The sequence below is a fragment of the Drosophila pseudoobscura genome, chromosome 2 (genome assembly GCF_009870125.1).
Source record: "Drosophila pseudoobscura strain MV-25-SWS-2005 chromosome 2, UCI_Dpse_MV25, whole genome shotgun sequence".
Lineage (NCBI taxonomy): Eukaryota > Metazoa > Arthropoda > Insecta > Diptera > Drosophilidae > Drosophila > Drosophila pseudoobscura.
In genome coordinates, this window is record NC_046679.1 from 15,564,754 (window position 1) to 15,585,134 (window position 20,381).

The 20,381-nt window shown below is 46.2% G+C and overlaps 2 protein-coding genes across 2 annotated transcripts; both read left to right on the forward strand.

Moving 5' to 3' along the window:
* The first annotated feature begins 2,522 nt into the window (after positions 1-2,522).
* On the forward strand, positions 2,523-10,246 carry LOC6897354 (uncharacterized). Its single transcript, XM_002137471.3, has 3 exons — positions 2,523-2,589; positions 9,420-9,796; positions 9,850-10,246. The coding sequence occupies exons 1-3, from the start codon at positions 2,523-2,525 to the stop codon at positions 10,138-10,140; spliced, it is 735 nt and encodes a 244-aa protein (XP_002137507.2). The 3' UTR covers positions 10,141-10,246.
* A 3,867-nt stretch (positions 10,247-14,113) lies between these two features.
* LOC6897355 (protein strawberry notch-like) lies at positions 14,114-18,089 on the forward strand. Its single transcript, XM_002137472.3, has 4 exons — positions 14,114-14,256; positions 14,327-16,201; positions 16,261-17,410; positions 17,470-18,089. The coding sequence occupies exons 1-4, from the start codon at positions 14,253-14,255 to the stop codon at positions 18,029-18,031; spliced, it is 3,591 nt and encodes a 1,196-aa protein (XP_002137508.2). The 5' UTR covers positions 14,114-14,252; the 3' UTR covers positions 18,032-18,089.
* The last annotated feature ends 2,292 nt before the right edge of the window (positions 18,090-20,381 follow it).

Sequence of the window (20,381 nt, forward strand, 5' to 3'; positions counted from 1 at the left end):
AACGACACCAGCATATTGTTATTACTTTTCTTTTTGTTGTTGTTTGTGGTTGTTGCTGGTTCTGGTTCTGCTTCTGGGCGGGGGGGGTGGAACTATCACTATTGTGGCAACGATGACAACGTCTTGGCTGTGTGTGTGTGTGGGTGCCATCAAAATCGAATTGATATGAAACCGCAATTGAAATGTCGGGGTCGGTTGGGCAAACGCAGCGAAAACTTTTTCGGTCTATGGCAGATGGGAGAAGGAAGAAGGTGACCCACATAAAATTCAATTCGAACCGACACTGAACTCCGGCTGAAGGCAGACTGTGAGAGGCAGGAGAACAATCGCTTGAATCGCTTGTTGCATTGAGCTGCCAGCAGTCTGGTTGGAGGCACCCAAGCGGATACTGGGAACATCGCGCAACAGGAGACGCCACACACACACAAGCAGAAAGGCAGGCGGGTGGTGGATACAGCCAGAGACAATACAGATACCAGGCGCCTGACAATATTTGTAAGCCTTTTGTAGGCGCAAAAAGGCGGCTGGCTGACTGGCGACAGACAACGACAGAGTCGGCGCCCGCCCCCCGCACACGTTCCTATCGCCACTGGCACGAATGCATTCATTCGATACGTCCGCTCACTGCGCCCCCCCCCCCCCCCCCCCCCCCCTCACCCTGTGGGCCCTGTCGTCACGTCAATTGTTGAGCTCCTCCATGCCAGGGGGCATACATTTCGAGTCGCTCTCCCGAGATGACGATGATGAAAATTTATGCATAAAACTGTCATTGGAATTGTTTGCAAATGAGCTGCTCTGCCAGCAAAAAAAGTAAGAGCATGCAAATTGAATTCCAGTCACGTGCACCGAATGACACACTAATCACACTGTTCGAGTGCAAAAAGGACCAGGACTCGACTCGACAGGGATCGGGATCGGATCGGCGAGCTGAAGGGTGTCGTCCGGGAAGGACATTAGCCGGGTCAGCAGCTGCATGTCACATTATCAAGTTGCAAACAGAGCGAAATGCTTAAGCAAGAAATCAGAATTCAATTTACCATGCATGCCCCACACGGGACGGGATGAGACGAGCCGGAGCTTCAGCTGTGAACTGTGGTGAGTTTCCTAAAGGGCCCACACCCACACACACCCAAACACACACAGACACTAGGGCACGGACACGGACACGGACACGGATACGGATACGGACACGGTGGGAAAGTAAAAGGCAAATGTTGAGCACGGAGACGAGAGAGAGCGAATCCACATCAAAACAAAGAAAACCATGAGTCGGCTGAGCTTGGAAAAACTCGTTGAAAAATACCAACCAAAAACAAAAATGCACGGGGGAAAAAACCAGACAAATACACGGGCACTCGACAAAAAATAGACAAGGAAAAATCAAATGAGATTCCGACTAAACGATACCCAAAAGTTTTGACATGAAAGCGGCAGCCCAAATCGTTAAGAAAGGGATCTCTAATTATTCCGGCAGATGCCTTTATAAATCACAGTTTCAGGATGTGCACAAAAACCATATACCCTCGAAGTCTACGAATGCCCTGGGTATAGAAACGAATGCCCTGAATGACTAAGGCAAAGTTCGCGAAGATTCAACAAATGACAAAAGCCACGACAAGCAACAGAACCTCGACAGCAGCAGGAAGGGGGTGGACAGGCAGCATGGTGGCTTGGCGGGGGTTGGCGGGTGGATGGGATGTGGCAAGCGAGGTTAGAAGCTGCTTCAGGGACAGCTTCAAATGCTGAGGAGGGGTCCAGGCCCATGCCCAGGCCCAGGCACAGGCCCAGTCAAGCAAGAAGCGTAAGCGTTTTCTGTCTCTGTGGCTGATTCTGTGTTTGACGCGCATACATATGTGTTTACTAGTCTGTGTGTGTGTGTGAGGGGGTAAGTTGAGATGTGTATGTGTTTGGGTATGAGCGAAAATTACAGACTAACAAGTGGTCGTTGAATGGCAAACCAGCGAGGCAGACAGCCCCAGCCACGACAGTTGATTTGATTTGACAGCAAGACATGACATTTCGGGTTGGCAGAGGCTGAGGCTGAGGCAGTGGCAGAGTCAGAGAGAGTACTGTGGTGTGGCCCAAGAGCCAGAGAACCCACCAAGACGCAGCAGCTCGAGTGAAGTGAAGCTGAAGAAATGCCACGAGTGCTGGATCCCAGCAGCCAGCAGCCAGCAGCCGGCAGTCAGGGATCCACAACGGATGCCCCAACTGATGACGCAGATGTCTCAGCTCATCTCATCTCAACTCGACAGAGTCTCGTTCTGCTGCCGTTGGCAAGTGCAGGCAACCGCAAGCATCCATCCTTGGAGCAGTTGGGGGGGGGGAATAAAAAAAAACGGAGAAAAACTGCGCCCGCGCCCGCTCATATAATGAAGATGGATCTTGACTGGGACAGGGACAGGGACAGGGACACGGACAGGAACTGGTGGCTGTTGCTTTTGCTGGAGCTCGGCCTGGGCCTGGGCCTGGGCGACGACTAGCATAACAATGGGAAGCGGACGTAGCACTCGGAAGCGGAAATGAATAGCAGGACACCCACAACCCAAAAGCCACAGCCATCCCACACGGACCACCGCATGGCACTGGGTAGGTCTGTTCCCATGTTCCCATTCCCACGGTCCCCGTACCCATCCCCGACCCCGACCACGTCCCATTGCTGGTTGGCCATAAAATATGCCATCGTGCATATGACTCTGTCATATATTTGGTATTTTAAAGCGTGCAATTCTGGTCTGTCCGGTATCTCTGTCGGGTAAACACAGTGGGACCATAAAAACCGTGACCAGGCCAGGCGAAGTGCAAGTAGATTTCTGTTGTTTGTCGAGAGGTTTGTCTGGAAAGACATATGTGGGCTTGATATATTTGCCAGCCGACATTATTTTATAGTTTTCAACATATTATTTGATGATTTCAAAACGATTACATCAACTTCAAGAGTCTTGGCTATCAAAGGACCTTCTAGGGCATAAGATGGTTTACAAAAGTAAGCGGCTGGATACCTTTATGTCTGAATGAATATCGAATATCCGCTATCCGCTATCCTGCTTGTATTATTATGCTACTAATTCTCAATCCCACTGTGTTTTAGATACACAAGTCTCCAGAGACACTCCAGCCAAACCGGATCCCCCCCACCCCTTACGATTTATATCGATATGCTGGCTGTGTGAACAGCTGACTGTCTGTCGACTCACCTCTTTGTTTGTCGCACTATCCGCTCCTGCTACTGCTCCTCCTGCTGCTGCTGTGGGTACAGATACTCGTTCTATTGTAGCGCGTTGGGGCCCGCACGTGTGCAGGTGCCAGTTAGCGGTTAGGTCAGGTGGGTGCTCGTTCGTTCGGTTTGGTGGTTGGGTGGGCGGTGGTGATGGTGGTGGCTCAGCTTGAGGATTGTGTGCTTTGTAGGTGATGAGTGGGTGGCTAGGTGGGTGGTGGGTGGTGGGTGGCCAGGTGGGGTTGGGCTGGACTGCCAATGTCGTTGGCCGTGTGAGGATATCGCAGTCAGTCGTAGTTACAGTCTTCGTTGCCAACGCTTCAGTAGTCAGCTTGATGTGCTGAAAAGTCACTTTCGAGTGTTTTCACTTTCCACGTGGCGTTGCACGTGCGCGCTGCCAGCCAAGTGCCACTTGCCACGATTGTTAGCATGAATTCTCTTCACACAGTGTAATGGGGGCGTCTTGCAGAGAGAGAGATAACCTGCTGGTCGCGACGCGTTTACAGTTACAGCCTTGAAACAATGAAACAAGACAGCGGCGGGAAGGACGACAATGACGACGACCCATTGAGGCACTCGAGCAGTTTCTAGCGAAAGTGTGCGCCTTGCTCTGGCTTCAGATTGTTATTGTTGTTGTTGCTGGTTTGGCCACGTTTACACGAAATTAAGTTAAGTAATTAAGTTGGCCTTCTTGCTGGCTGTGGCTATGGCTGTGGCTGTGGCTGTGGCTGGGGCTGGGGCTGGGTGGTGTGGGCATATTTCATAGCCTGCTTCTGGGCGTCCCACTGAAACGCCGCTTAAATTATGCATGCACCAGACATGTCACGTGGATAGTGCCACTAAACGAACGTTAGTCAACGTCGACGACGGCGTCGACGCCACATGCTAACATTCTGACAGCTGCGCGGCCGCGGCGGTTGAGTCCGAGTCCGAATTTGAGTGCGAGTTTCAGTTCGAGTGCGAGCGGATACTTTTTAGACAATTTTTGTATTCAACGGCCTTCTACTGATTAATTTCTGCCCGATTTTTATTCGATTTGCTATGATTTGCTTGGTTTTGCGGTTATAGAAATTGAATTTATTTGGCTACGCGCCACACGAGCACGTTGCACCCACACAAAAATCTCGCTCACACAACTCTCCTCCACGCGCTACGCTCTCACTCAAAACTCACACACACACACACAGACAGATGTTCGTTCATGTGCACACACACACCTAAGCAAAGCGTAACGTAGGACGCGATTTTTGGCGTATGTCCTGATGCCGTAATTTTCTATGCACAAACACGCGGAACACGCGGTATTCGCAAGGACTCTCGACTTTTGTTCGATTCCCTTGATTGGGCTACAATCTCGGGCTGTTGTTTGGCCAGATTTCACACATTTAAGGCGCGATTTGGTAATTTTTTGCGATTTATTTTGATGCCACACAGCGTGGAGTGTGCAAACCGTGTTGATTTGTTCGCACCTTGGCCATTCGCTACTGAACCCAACACACACACGGTGAGAGTTCACCACAGCTGGCTGGCTGTCACGAGAGAGCGGCAGAGTCCTGGCCCACACAGCCAGCACAATCACTCGTTGCTTTCCGCTCTCTCCCTAGCTCGCTCTCTGTCTCAGTCTCCGGAGCGCCGTGTGTGGTGGGTTAGCAATTTTTTTGGGTAGAGCTTGCGCACAGCTGTTCGGGGAATGGCGGCATTTCAAAATAGTCAACGCTGAACGGCCGGGAAAAAGCTGAAAAACTGAGACTATAAGCCATGTGACTGATATGAATTACAAGGCAATTCCAAGAGTTAATTTATGTCTCATAATGTTTTTTGGATGCAACATCCTTTCCTCAGTGGGCACTGCCTCTAACTCACTCAAGACCAAAACTTGCGCAAGCTCTCGCTCAAATTTCTCATGCTTACTGCCACTACCACTCACTCTCTCTTTCGCTCAGCTGTCATCTGTGGAGTGTGTGCGTGGGTGTGTGTGTGTGTGTGTGTGTGGTAGTAGTGGGCGGCTGTCCCTTTGCATGGAAATCTGTTGCATGAGCGCAATTTGTTATCCTCTTTATCTCAGCTGAGTGTCGTCCAAGTGTCAGTAGTGCTTCTCGCTACATAAATTACTCCATGGCTTCTTGAGCAATACCGTTACAGCAACAACAATCAAAATTGAGCATATAAAAACAATAAAATGCCGTAGCCGGAGCCGGAGCCGGAGCCGGCAGCGCCCATCGGGCAAATCCCCAAAAAGTAAAAGTACGAGTACCCACAATAATAACAATCTAGCTGGAAAATAAAGGAGGTGTAGGACTACGAGCAAGACAAACACAATGTAAGATGAAGACGGGAGTAAGACAGATTTAACTAGAGTGAGCGAGAGAGAGAGATAGAGGAGGCCAGAGATAGAGAGAGAGAGACGGCTAGCGGTTTAGTGGATTTACTTGACAAGACTGTTGCTCTCGTAGTCATCGGCATCGGAGTTGTGTTCTGCCTCTTGTTCTTTATCCGTTGCTTAAGCCATTGTTTGGGCTGTGATTTCGAAGAACTTTCGCTACTAATACATATGCAAACATGGTCTATGCCGTGCCTCATGCGTTGGGTACTGCGTGAAAATATAATTTTAAGCAGGGACCGCAACAGATTTTAAAATAAAAATTCCAGTCTAACAATTAACTCTCCATTTTTTTAAAAAAACAAAAAATATAAAACTTATTATTAATTTATATTAAACGAGGGGGAACGTTGTGAGTTGCTGCGGACACCGCAACTCTACGGTTATACCCGATACTAAGTCAGTATGGCTCTCCTCCGGCAGACGCCGCTAAAGAGTGCGTGCGAGAGAGACAGAAAATCAGTCTGAGCTACGCGCTGCGTAGCCACTGCAAATTGATTTGTTCCTTTTGGCTATAAAAATGATCTGATCTGATCCAGCAATCTAATAGATATGGTCATTATCTATGATTCTGCGTTTTTAGTTTTCTCAAATCTGCAATATTGTGGATGCAACAGATTTTCGTCCTTTGTGGGGGCGGATGGGGGTGGGGCGAAATTCTGAGATATACGTTTTATAGTGACATCTTAAAGGAGTGTGTGCACCAAATTTGGTTACTCTAGCCTTAATAATCTCTGAGATTTGTGGTTGCCTCAGATTTTCGTCCTTTGCGGGGGCGGAAGGGGGTGTGGCGAAATTTGGACAGGAAACGGTCAAGGTCCGATATCACAGGAGTGTGGATACCAAATTTGGTTGCTCTAGCTCTTATGGGTTCTCAGATCCTTGAACTCATATTTTGCAATTGGCAAAACCGACCATGAAACCTGTGTGTTAGAGTGAGACAGAGCGAGAAAGAGTGAAATTGTTTTCGTGATTCTGGCTATAATAATTATACGATCTGGTTCAGATTTTGCACTCTGTAAGACAGAGACGGACGGACAGACAGACAGGGCTCAATCGACTCGGCTATTGATGCTGATCAAGAATATATATACTTTATAGGGTCGGAACCGATTCCTTCTGGACGTTACACACATCCACTTTCACCACAAATCTAATATACCCCAATACTCATTTTGAGTATCGGGTATAAAAATGCTAAAAAACAAAAACAAAACTTTGTTCTTCTTTTTTCAATAAAAGAAGTTATTTTTGGATTTTTATTTTAAAAGCTACAAATAAGAATTATTCCGTAACTTTTATTTTAAAAGTTAAAAATAAAAGATAAATTTAATAAAGGTTTTTGAACCAGGTGGTGTAGGATCCTTAATATTTGTCCTTGAAGGACATGCAATGAATCATAGATCCAGAATAATTCGATACTTTTGGTAATACTCAACAAAGGATGTTCATTTTAACTTTTATTTTTGATTTTTTAGATAATATGGTCATACAAAATATAGGGTACAACTAAGGAAATGTTTCAGCGAGGCCTCCAAAGGCTGGCCGGTTCTCAGTCCCGAAGAGATGTTATTGTTTGAGGAAGGAGTACTTGCCCGCTCGCCTCGCTGGCTCCGTAAAACCTAATGATCGTGATCCTTGTGGTTGATCTTTTTATCAATGTTTTGCTTGTGTTTGTGTTGAGACATAGGTCATTGGTCTGTAAATTTTGTTTGCTATATTAGACATTGTTATGGAATGAGTTCATCATCAAATGGGCCATGTAACAAAAAGATGAAGCCTGTTATGCGTGGATCCCAGCTAGAAACGCAGCCCTCCCATCGCTACCGAGGGGCGCTGCCGCATTACGATCGACGCGTACCGCCGAAACGGATTGAGAACTGATTAAAAGAGCTAAACATGCATTCAAAATTACAAATATTTTTACTAATTAGGGTAAACGAATGGACTTAGTAGTAGATATGAAAAACCCCTAAACGATTCCTGCAGGGAATGTTGTTCCGTATATATTTTTTGCTCTGCTGATTTTCCTGAGTATCAAGCAAATAAATCCCACATAGCAGGGCAGGTGGGGGAGATACTGCGGGGGGCACGTACGTCATAGCCATGACCGTTGAAGCACACAACTAATTGAATTTCTCAAGCTGTTTCATTGACCGAATCGATTGAATCGAAACCAATTTGGCCATATGCAGTAACTGCGCCCCTTTCGCTGCCCACCCCCACTTGGCCTACATCATCGCCATCGAACCGAACCCCGCAGCCACCACAGGATAGCATCCTGGGTGCTGCCTTTTTACAAAGTTGACTTCATTTTAGCCGTCGACACCGGCAGGCAGTTCCCGGCTGAAGCTTCATTAGAATGCATATTTCATATATTTTCTGGGCAAATTCCTTCGACTGGAATACCTTGGGAAAACTGCAATCAATTGCGTTTTATACATTTTTCTTTGCCTACCATCGAAATCAGAAATGGCGCCCTCGATAGCATATTCGAGGCAAGGGAGGACCAAGTTTTTTAATAAACTTTCATTACCAGCCAATCAGTGGGATTCCATGAATATTTACCAAAAAATATTAGAGAAATTATATCCAAGCATCACCAAGGCCTCTGCCCGGATTACACGTTTTGTTTGAAATAAAATCAAATCGATTTGGTTCCCTTTTGGTAGCATTTTGCCCAATAAAAACCACTTGAAAGTTATCTTTCCACCCTCAACCGAAACGAATAGTTTGCCTTTTAGCTTCCGCTTATTGACTGCCCAAAAAAGGGGAGCCCCCAATGCAGTCAAAGTCAAAATTACAGTCAGAATAAAAGTGAACATGCTGGAAACAAGTACATACATACATACATACTCGTATTTGCCAATTAGGGGGCGATGAGGAAAGAGTGCAAGCAATTTGTTTGCTCAAACGAGACGTCAAGTGTTACGCGAAGGTTGGTGGGGGGGGAGGGGCTGTGGGATTGCAACAATCGAATTAATTGGCAGCTGCCCTTAACCGTATCGAACAATCGACGGCAAATGTAATTTCCAATATCATTAGGCTCTGGGCCCAACCTGCAATTTGCTCTGCAGCGGTACTCCCCCTTGTTTTTTGTTGTTTTTTTGTCGTAATCGCTTTGTCATATAAATGAACCGAGTTTTGCTCTTCAGCCGGCTACAGTGGGCTGTATTTTCTACAACTTTGTCAACGTTTTTACCTCGGGGGCAAAGTAAACTTAATTAACTTTTTGCCATTGCTGCCGCTGCCGCTACCGTTGCAACAATAAACAATTTTTTTCCACCTTTCGCCTGGGCTCGGGCGAGAATCGCAATTAAGGAAGATAACAGTCAAGTGCAGCAGCACCCACTCCCACTCCCACCCTCACATCCCTATCCGTACGGTAAGGTACGTTGTATAAATTGCTTAGAAAATGTAAAGTGTAAAGCAAAATGGTTTGTGTATTTGTCATGGCGGTCTGTGGCCTCAGCCTCAGTCTCAGTCTCAGCCTCAGTCCAGGACACGAGCTGGCCGACATTAACCAAGATTTGTTGGCGCTTTAGCGAGGCGTTTGTCAGGGGCTCTTGCTGCTGCTGCTGCTACTGCTGCTGCTTCTTTTAATTAAAAAAGTTCTAGCTGGATGCAATTAGCGGGGGCAACGGAACGGCTCCTGTCGCACGGAGCGTCTCCTCCTGAGTTATGAGAGTAGTGTAAGGTTTAAGTAAATGCTTATAGAAATTTAATAGATTCCACTGGGGAGACATTATTAATTGTGACAATATTTTGCAACCACATCATGCAAAATTTATCTACATTTCAATCGTTCGCAGATTTTTTAAGCCCCTTTGCATTACCTGCCTCCTTTGACCAATGGAAGTAGGCCATTTATCAATGCCATTCGAATCGTTCTGTTACAACACTTTTCAAAAACAAAATCAAACACAACCTGCACAACAAAAGGCAAAATTAATATACAAATAATCAGATTTGTATACATAGATAGTTTTCGATTCGTATATTTTGATCACTTGGGCACCTCCGCATTCGATTTGGGTTGTGGCAGCACCATGTTCGTAACCCGTTGCACCCATTTGAACTTTCTGAGAGAGTACCGGAATGCCTGCGCCGACAAAGACGTCCCAGCCATGGAGTTGGTCAACGAGGCCTCCAATGCCTGGCAGGCTCTCAGTCCCGAGGAGAAGTCGCTGTTCGAGGAGGTTTGTAAGGAGCTAAGTATCTAAGTATCATCATCTAAGTATCGTCCCAACAGGATAATTATGTGCCGGCTCGCCTCGCTGGAGGAGGGTCATCGGCCTTGGCTTTTGCTACCGGTATGTTGGTAGCCCAGCTGAGCGAATTAGAATTGGGCGACGAGGACAAGATCATGGCCAAACCGAAGTCCAAGGCCAAGCCGAAGTCCAAGGCCAAGCCGAAGTCCAAGGCCAAGCCGAAGTCTAAGGCCAAGCCGAAGTCCACGGCAGCCAAGCAGCTTCTGCGGAAGAATCAGAAGAATGCCACACAGGCCACACGGCGTTCAAACAAAGAAACCCATCCCATCTAAGGAAGATATTTCTAAAGCCATTGATCTTCTCTCTGAGCGGAAGTGTTATCTTGGTCCACCTTAGGCTTTCTTGTCCTGAAATAAAAGCTTATGCAGGGTACTGGTATTTCAGAATTGTATATTTTATGGCGTCCATAGAAGGTGCCGGAATTACGCTACTTTCGAAAGAATGTTGCACAATTGAAGACATGACAAACCGAAAAGGGATACAAAATACTTAAATGGCTCAAACTCGAAGGGTCCCCTTTGTTTTAGTATGTAAAAAAGGGATAAATGACATCAAGGATAATACGCACTAACACACCCACTCAGACAGGTGAGAGCCCACGCCCACCCACTCAGCGATACAGTGTTGTCCCTTAAAATATGCAAAGCAAAGGAGAGCACCCATAAGACAGTGCAGGAGTAAAGCATCTGAGAGTATCTGAGCCGAGCTAAGATACAGGCAACAGTCGAGAGCCCAGCACAGCACCTATGCATAAATAATGAAAGCACACAGATACTCGCACACACACACACACACACACCAATGCAGATGGGAGTGTACGGGACTGCAATGTTTGCTGCTGACGGCTCACATGGTAAAAGCGTCAGTATAATAGCCAAAGTAATGGCAAAAGTGCAATTGTGAGTTCAAGTAAATAAAAACTATTCAAATATGCAAAACACAATGCAAAATGAAGAGCAGCACACATAGCAGCATAGCAGCATAGCCCCCGGGGGCCCAGGGCCCGCCCGTCCGCTCGTGTATCTCAAGTGCATAAATTTGCTTGTTAAATCCTGATTGATACGCCAGCCTGGGATGGTCGTCGTCGTCGTCGTCCTCGTCCTCGTCCTCGTTCCGCTGAGTGTTCCTTTCAACAGCAATAGATGGAAATGGATATGGAGATGGAGAGTGCAAAGAGGCAAAAAAAAAAAAACTATCCACATATTGCCATCATATTTTACACAAAGCGGAAGTCGAGTGCCGCCCTGCACGGAACTTGTTGTCCTTTGGGGCTGTTGCAGCACCAGCAGCAGCAGCGATTTGCCCCAGGACCCGGCGGGGGCGGGCGGGTGCGGCACACTTTTCGAAATTCGCTTATCAAGTTTTTAGTTGGAAATTCTCGCTAAGAGAGATGTGCAGTTTATTTGTTGCTTCAACTGATCGGCTATCGCTTGGGTAAATGTTTGGACTGTGTAAAGGGAAAAATTGTATTTGGCTTTGAATTTGATTAATCCTACTATGTATTGGTAATCGCCTTTATGGCTTCTCTAACTAAAATGTCGCCTTCAGAGCTGTCAATGAGGGCGATGCGGTCAATGCCGTCATTAAAACACTGTCCACCGCAGCATAGCCAGGTGGATAAGGAGAAAAACAAGTTAACAAAGACGTGTCCAGGTGGAAATTGATGAATTTTTGCAGCGCTTTTGAAGTTTCTGACAAAGCAACGAGGAAATTGAAACAGAACTGATGCTGTGGCACTGTTGTTGATGTGAGGCATTGGAAAATGTTGTCACAACGGCATGGTGGAAATACTGGCCATGTTTTAGCCGCTCAAGGCTCAAAGCAGCTTATTGGCCCGAACAGCAACGCCTACAAGCATCAAAGACCACGTTGACAGCCGTGGCAGGAATGACGCAGTGCAGCCAAGGAAAGATTATTGCAAAAAAATAAAAGAAAAACTCTTGCACACACTAGAGAAATGGAAAACCCTGAAAGTGGGAAGGGGGAGGTGGGAGGTGGGCAGTGGGAAGTGGGAGGTGGGAGGTGCGAATGGGCCACTAACGATGCTGCTCTCTTGTTGTTGCCATTGTCGGTGGTTCCTGGTGGTGTGTGTGTGGAATGATTATAAAGCAACATCGATAGAGGCAAAAAACTTGGTACATCATCATCTATGCATGCATCCATGTGCGTATATGCTTTTGGTTTTTTGTATGGGTGTGTGCGTATTGTGTGTGTGTGTTTTGTGGGTTGGCAGTTGTAGGCACTTTGCGGATGCTCGTGAATTGAACGTTTATTGACACACAAAAGCTGGAAAATTGAAAAATTCTGCAGAACCAACGATTCCCCCACCTGTCCGTGTTTACGACCAGCAGGCCCAGCCTCACTCATCTCTTTTCATTGCGTATTCCCCATTCCCCTTTGTATACCCTAGATGGAGGGTGTTATGAATTTTCCTATATTGTTTTTCAACAAGTTAGAATACCTTAGATTTCTTTTATAGGATGTTGTATTGATAGAGCAATCATGAAAAAGTTTACACGATTCCTTAATCTGAAAGACCAAAAATAGAAACCTCTCCATTATCCGCTGCTATGAAGGCTAAGACCTTCATCGAAGAGTATTCAAAATTTCGTTGTGCCCAAGCAGCCATACCTCCTTCCTTGTTGCTTTTAATGGACGCCACACCTTTCAGGATTGTCATTGTTGGTGTTCCTCCATTCTGGCAATTTCCCCAGCGGCGGCATCCTGACAACGCCGCTCATCGAGCACCACCTCAAAGGAGCGCTTTGTGCGGCGCCGTGCGACCGTGTATTAGTGCTTCCATTCAATAGTTTGGTTTGCCAGGACAGGTGTGTTATTTTTATGTTTTATTGCATATTTCTGCGTTATAATGCAGACACTGCCTGAGGCACGAGCCCCCCCGTCGACTGGCGATGCCGTCGCTTATTATTGCCCGCTGAACCATAATGGGTTAATGGCAAATTGAAACCCGATTGAAAGGGGCCCCGAGACGCGTTCCGTCTTCCCTCTTTCGCACACTGTCGATCCATATGAAATTCGTAATTGAATTAAATTTAATGGCATATTTCGAATGCCTTCTGCGGTGGGCGTGGCACACATGTGTGAAACATTTCCAACGCCTTCTCATCTTCTGGCTTTTCCTCCTTTTTTTTGTATGTCTGGTTTTGTTAATTTGCTCGAAGTGCGTGCAGGTCTTCGCAAGTGCCATAAAGTGTGCACAAATTCAATTTTATTTTAGATTCGCATATTTGCCTTTGTGCTCTTCCATTGGCTTCCATCAGTACCGACGGGGAAGGATCAGTCGGACAATGAAGGAGAAGTCTTACAGAAGCCAGTTCAGGGGTTATAGGCTAAGGCTATAATCTTTTAAAATATAGAAAATGGGAAACAGAGACAGCAGTAGACGCAAGGAAACCAAAGAACTGCAGAAATGGATTCAAATATTTCTAGCTAGAACAAGGCATTTATTTGGTGCCTTTACAAATTCTTTGATTAGTTTTTAAATGGCCTTCCTCTGTGTGGGTAACACAAACTAGTAGAATTAGCTTTCAGGTCAGCGAAACTCAAAGCTTAAGGCCTGTGAAAAGAGGCCTGTGACAATCAGCAACAGAACAATTCGTATCGGAATTGTAATTCCCATCCCGTTGCCTTATTCGATGTTCTCCTCAAATATATCCAGCAGAGCCTTTATGGCCACAGGTGTCCACAAAAATTTCGTGTTAAGTATTTAGTTTTAAGTATTTGTTTTCGGGATTTATAGCATTTTTACGAGCCAACATTTTGAAATACTGTTTATTGCGATTATTAGTGGTGATAGTTGGGCTGATACGCGGAAAAGTGCAAAAATAATCGAATATTCCGAACAGGCGCACCTACTTTCGAAAAGAAGGAAACTTTTTGACACCGCTAGGCGTATTTATCGTATTTAAAAAAGGGTATTCGAGTCTTCTGATAACACACTTGCATTTATAACAAAGAAATAAGTAAATGAATACAGAACATTTCAAACATGTGTACTATCGTTGACGACAAACACGTACGAAATTATGTGAAATATTTATGTAATAATTGAAAACTGTATTTAATAAATAATTTGTATTTAACTACCTAATATTCAACTAGATTTTGTTAAAAAAATAGTGTAATTTTAATTAGTTGGTATTAAATTTTTTTTGCGCGATATTTCGCAATCGATAGGTAATGTTTATGCTCTTCACAACACTGGTTGATCGGCGTCACTTGCCAAAACAATTAAAAGCACAAGGCTTAATTTGGGTTGAAAACCGGAGATTGGGACAAGTGGGCCGACTAAAATCTATTATTAGTTGGTTGTTGTTGGTTCTTATTACTGAATCTAGCTACATCGTGTAAAATCTGAAGCAAAATGGGTAAGTTTTTCTGGCTGCAGGAGAATAATGTGATACGTGCAGCTAATAATTCTTACAATTTCCGAATCAGAAGGAACTGATCAGAAATCAGACAACTGGGAGGCACCAAGATGCTGTCCGCCAGGCATGAAGTCATCGAAACCAATCCTATCGGTACCCAATTATAAGCCCACTCTTGACTCGCAACGCCATGGTGTCCCGAAGACCAGGATTACCTCTGTGACGAATGACTTTGGCAAGGAGATACCACTCTCCGTAGTCACTGGAGCAGATGGGCTGATAAAAGAGTTCACAATTCTTCCATCGAGAAAAGGTACAGCCACAGTGGGTGGGGTTACCGCCTTGCCACAGGAGAGGGAGAGCTTCACGTTTGAGGAAATCAGTGCTGTAATGGAAGATGAAAAGCCCTATTATCTAATGCACATAGTCCATTCGGAACCTCAAGTCGGCGATGCTCTGGCGCCGGATAAGGCCCTACAGGATGAGGAGGTCGACTATGAGGAGAATCGGGTGGCCGAGTCCTTCGTTATGTATGAGCCCAGCAAGCTCCAGCTTTCCGAGCCACATTCGACAATGGCATTGGTTGAGAAGACCATTCTTTCATCGGTGGCACTGCCGGACATCAGCTACGATCTGAAACTGCCCGGATCCTCCCCGGGCTGCCTGAGTACCCAGCAACTGGAGGCGGTACTCCAGGCCTGCCAGACCCATGAGGGAGTTCTACCCTGTGGGGAGCGAGCTGGCTTCCTTCTGGGCGATGGACCTGGCGTGGGAAAGGGCCGGACCATAGCTGGGATCATATATGACAATTACTTGAAGGGCCGCCAGCGGGCTCTTTGGGTCTCCGTCTCGAATGTACTCAAGTGCGATGTGGAGCGTGATCTGAAAGACATTCGCGGGAGCAAGTGCGAGTGCGAGGAGATCAAAGTGGTGATGTTGGACACCTTGAATTTCTGGCGTATAAGCTCCGAGGAGAACGACAAGTTCAAGGCAGGCATCGTCTTCTGCACGTACACCTCTCTGTTGGCGATGTCGGAGAAGCTCGATGGAAAGTACGATAACCGTTTTCAACAGGTTTCCAGCTGGCTGGGCAAGGGCTTTGACGGGGTCATCGTCTTCGACGAGTGCGACAACGCCAGGAACCTCACTCGGGATAATGTCAGCGTGTTGTTGAAGCTGCAGAAGCAACTCCCCAGTGCTCGGATGGTCTATGTCTTGGCCACGGAGCCCAGCGATCCCAAAAAAATGATATTTATGACGCGTCTGGGCCTGTGGGGCCCCGGCACTGGCTGTCCGAAATTCGATAACTTTGCGAATGAGATGCAAAATCGAAGCCCAGCCAGCATGAAGATGTTGTGCATGGACATGAAGCTGCGAGGCACCTACATAGCTCGTCAGCTGCGCTTCAAGAACGTCGGCGTCCGCATCGAAGAGGTTGCCATGACGACGGAGTTCCGCAAGACGTACGATCATGCAGCCAAACTGTGGGCCGAGATCAACATGAAGTGGCAAGCAGCCTGCCGCCTGTTACGCGTCGACCCCTACACGCAACAGAAGATCTGGGACGAGTTCTGGTCCTCGCATCAACAGTTTTTCCGATTCTTGTGCCTCGCCGGCAAGGTGGAAAATGCCCTGAATCTGGCTCGTGACGCAATCGACCACGGTAAGGCGGTGGTCATTAGCCTTCAATCCACAGAAGAGTCGTGGACTCTCGAATACTTGAAGGGCCACAAAGGCAAGCTTAAAGAGCCTGTATCCACTTTGACGGTGATTATGAGATTGTTTGTAGAGAAATACTTTCCGGCACCCAAACTCAAGGATTTTAATCGTCTGATCAACATGGCGGTCATAAACACATCGCAATCAAAGAGACACAGACTGAACTCCGATGAGGATGACGAAAACGTTGAATCCGATGAGAGCGACATGGAAAAGGCCGACAGTGGTAAGAGTGTATTTGTTGGATCTTCGATCATACTTCTATCTATCTATTTCCTCACATAGATAAACCCATGCAGGAGCGCATCCTGGTTCACTTGCACGACTATCTGCGGTCCAAGCAAAACAAAGAAAAGGACACTTCCGGAGACATCACCGATTACGATGTGGCATGTTGTATCTACATGCGATACCAGATGCTGTGCAAGATTGATTTCTTAGGTCGCCGTCTGCCTGCCAATACGATGGACAAGCTTAAAGCAAGACTAGGCGGCCACAAGGCGGTGGCCGAGATAACCACAAGACGGGGAGGAATCGTTTCTATTAAGCAGGTCTACCAGTATATGCCGCGCTGTAGTAGCGCGGCCCATCGGGACCAGGTCAACTTCATGGAGCATCAAAGTTTTATGGCGGACAGCAAGAAGGTGGCCATCATTGCGGAGACCACCGCCATGGGCATCTCTCTGCACAGCGACCAGACTGTGGCCAATCAGCGCCAGCGTGTGCACATCATCTTGGAGCTTCCGTCGAGTTTGGACCTGGCTATTCAACAGTTGGGTCGCACGCATCGCTCCAATCAGGTCAACACCCCGGAGTATGTGTTTGTTGTCGCGGACCTGGTAGGCGAACGACGCATGGCCACCACCGTCGCCGCACGATTGAAGGCTCTGGGTGCTTTGATCAAGGACAAAACCCTGTCCTCCGATGACCCAGATCTTGATCAGATCAGTATTAACAACATCCATGGACCCAGCAGCCTCTACCATGTGATCCAACAGATGGCAGGCCAGAGAAGCATCGATCCTTCTGAGATACCAGACACGTACAAGGGGGACTTTCTGGCCGACTGCGAAGTGGCCCTTGGCGATGTGGGCGTGCTCAATGTGGAGACTGGAGAGAACGGCGTCGAGATTTATAGCGTCGCCAAGGACTCCTCGAACGTTGATAGATTCATCAACAGATTGCGCGGTTGTTGCGTGGAGATGCAGAATGTCATATTCAAGTTCTTTATCGACAACATGTACGGGAGTATTGCGCAAATGAAGCGATCGGGTCGCTTTAACATTGGAATTCTCGACCTGACGGCCCACCAAGTTAGCGTAAAGTCCTTTAGGCAGTTACAATTTACAAAGATGTTCACCAATGGCTCGGAAACCACACAGCTGCACACGTTGCAGGTGGAACGTGGCATGACATTTTCGGCGGCTATGACCATGTAAGTTTTGCTTTTTACTTTGCCTCAGTCGCTATACTGGTAACACGTTTGCCTCGTAGGTTCCGCAGAAGAGCCCGTAAGCGCTACGAAGGCTTCTATCAATTGAAAGAGAAGAAACGGGACAAAATGGTAGCTATCTTATGCCTGGAAGTCAAGTCGAGTTTCCACCTTGTCACAGGCCCCAAAGACGTCCAAATGGAGATCTACCGACCCCATATCGGACGTCAAGTGCGCATCGAAAACCTCGCTTCCATTTCCTCGCGCTATGTAAGGGTCAAGCCGAAAACGGCCCGCAAATATTGGCAGGAACAGTATGATGTGTGTCTGAACACCTGTTCCCATATCTTTTGGAATCGCACGTGTCACTTTCCCGATGACTGTATGGACGGCAAGCGTATACGCACCTATAATGTGCTCTCGGGGCGTGTGCTGCCCTTTTGGCACCGCATTACTAATATCCTTGAGAAGAACAGGCACAGGATCCAGATGATTAGTGCAAAAACTGATGTAGGTCAGAATATTGTGGGTATTGCGGTGCCGAATTCCGTCTACAAGATAATCTACATTGATTTGTCTTCAGATGTTGGTAAAGTTGAACTATTAGATTCCACGAAAGATTAATTAATGTATGTCAACAATATGATCTTAGAACCATTATATAAAAGACTCGTTTATGTTTGAACTGCTCCCAAATGGCTCGACCAGTTTTTATGCAATTTTTGTTGTATATTTAGTAGGTTAAGTGTTTTGTAACTGGGAATGCTTTGCACTGTGAGCAATGCCATTAGGCCGTTGAATAAATAAAGCAAGAAAAATTCGACTGGGTAGAGCACAAAGAACAACAAGATAACGAGAATGTGAGTGTGAGCATGTCGTAAATGCGTGAATTTTAATCACAAGAGGTACGAGATGAACGAAAGCAACAATCACAATTGGAACTTTGTTTTGTCTCTTCGTCTCGCAATCGAGTACGATTAAATTACGCTCATCCAAAAGTACAGATTTATGCTATGGTTAAAGAATGTTCTATTGTCATGCGCTCAAATTCAAAAGTGAGTCATATGTAATGCTCATGGGCACGGATCCAGATTCCAACCTGTTTCTGAAGTCCATTCGCACATAAAGTTAATGCTCCCAAATTACATCGATCGTAGCAGCAGAACTAGTTCACAATATGAGAGATTATGGCTTAACATCTATACTATATTCAAATATAAAAAAAGTAAATATATATTCTCTCAGTACACGCTCTACTGCTCTCGTTGCATCTTGCTCCGTGCACAATTGACCGCAGCTCGACCGGAATGCTCAAACTTAAGCTGCAGTCAGTCCACCGGGTGGACCACCTCGAATATTCTTGGAAAAATCAACTCCACACGGAGCTGGCTCGCATGGCAGAGATGAAACCACATTTGGAGAGAAGGCGAGAGGCCAGGAGAAAGGAGTCACCTCTGGTCTGGTTGTGGTCTTTTTCGAGACTCTTCATATGCAAGGCGGCTCGGAAAGGAAAGGAAGCCCGAAAGTTTTTGCCATTATTTTCTTTGTGCATAATTAGAATAATATTTGATTAAAAACATTTTATTTCAATTACACAAATGGCAGAGCAGAGCAGAGAGAAGCAAAACTAAACACGCAGTGTACATTTGCCCAGGGCTCATTGTCCAACCGGAGCAGAAACTGGGGACCCGAACCCGAACCAGAAACAGAACCAGAAGCAGCTGCTTGGGTTCGCTGAAGCTGAAGATGGATATGGGGATGGAGTGGAGATGCCCCCAGAAGCAGTTTAAAAATTAAAGAAGGAGACACTGGAAAAACAATAAGACAGAAGAAGGACAATTAGCGTTGCTGAACAAAGTTAAGCATTTGATGGAGCGCAGACAAGCGTGAAATGATGAAATAATATCACAAATACTGGAGAGCAAAAAAAATGAACTAAATGAAATGAGCGGACTCATCAAGGCCCTACCTAGCCTCTACCTGCGCTGGAGTGGGGTACTTGGTAAATTGCCCCAATCATTTACCACAATTTCAAAAGGGATCTTGAGCGGATGGAGCGATAAAAGTTTCAAGCACACTCCAATGCCAATATAATTGTCTGTGTTAATTGAAAAAGTTGCTGCTTGCTGCCTTTGCCGTTGCCGTTGCAGCAGCTGCTGTTTCTCCTTCTTAATTTGCATTAGTTTTTGAAGTTGAGCTGTGATTGGGTTCTCCAAGTGTCCTGCTCGTCCTGTCCACACTCACACACACACGCACAACCAAACAGTAGACAGACATCTGAGACAGCTTTTGTAAATTGAAACACATTTGCCAGAGTCCACTTGAAGCATATCTAATCCTTGCCCTGCCCTTCAGAACTAACCTCGATTGACAGGACAGCATAGGACTCTGGCCTTTGTGTTTGCCCATTGTTGTGTTGATTATTGGTTTTGGCGTATTAGTAACCATTATGCATGTCCATAATATGCAATTAATTAATGTTCGATGCAAATTACAATCTGCAGTAGTCGTCGGAGTCGTCGTTGGAGTCGGACATGGGTCCACATCAGCATCTACATCAATCAGCACGAGGACCGGACCCGAACCGAGATACCAAATAGAAAATCTTTGAGCTTAAGCAGCTGTTCGATTCAGCTCGGAGTTCTGCATAAATTGTAATTAAATTAGGAGGCGAAATTGAATCGATTCGATGCGATGCCAGGAGAGCCACTCGTTGTCCTGCTCCATTGATTTGCAAATCACTTTTTCCAGGGGGTTGGGTCCAAAATGAAATTAATCTATGCATATTGCAGTCGGAATATGCAAAAGGCTCTAAGCTGATTGTCGACCCATCCACGACCACCAAATCGATTTGCTGCTCGACTGGCCCCAAAAACATCGACATCTTCATCTTCAATTGGAATTCGTGTTTCTTAAGGTAACAATTATGAAATACTTAATTAATTGAAACTAACGTTGCTTATCCCCGAAGTGT

Bases quoted from the DNA above. Each gene is read 5' to 3' on its own strand.
- LOC6897354 (XM_002137471.3), top strand. From the start codon at position 2,523: ATGAATAGCAGGACACCCACAACCCAAAAGCCACAGCCATCCCACACG. The intron at 2,590-9,419 runs GTAGGTCTGTTC...AGATTTTTTAAG, and splicing joins GGACCACCGCATGGCACTGG to CCCCTTTGCATTACCTGCCT. The intron at 9,797-9,849 runs GTTTGTAAGGAG...TCGTCCCAACAG, and splicing joins AGAAGTCGCTGTTCGAGGAG to GATAATTATGTGCCGGCTCG.
- LOC6897355 (XM_002137472.3), top strand. The intron at 16,202-16,260 runs GTAAGAGTGTAT...TTCCTCACATAG, and splicing joins CATGGAAAAGGCCGACAGTG to ATAAACCCATGCAGGAGCGC. The intron at 17,411-17,469 runs GTAAGTTTTGCT...TTTGCCTCGTAG, and splicing joins TTTTCGGCGGCTATGACCAT to GTTCCGCAGAAGAGCCCGTA.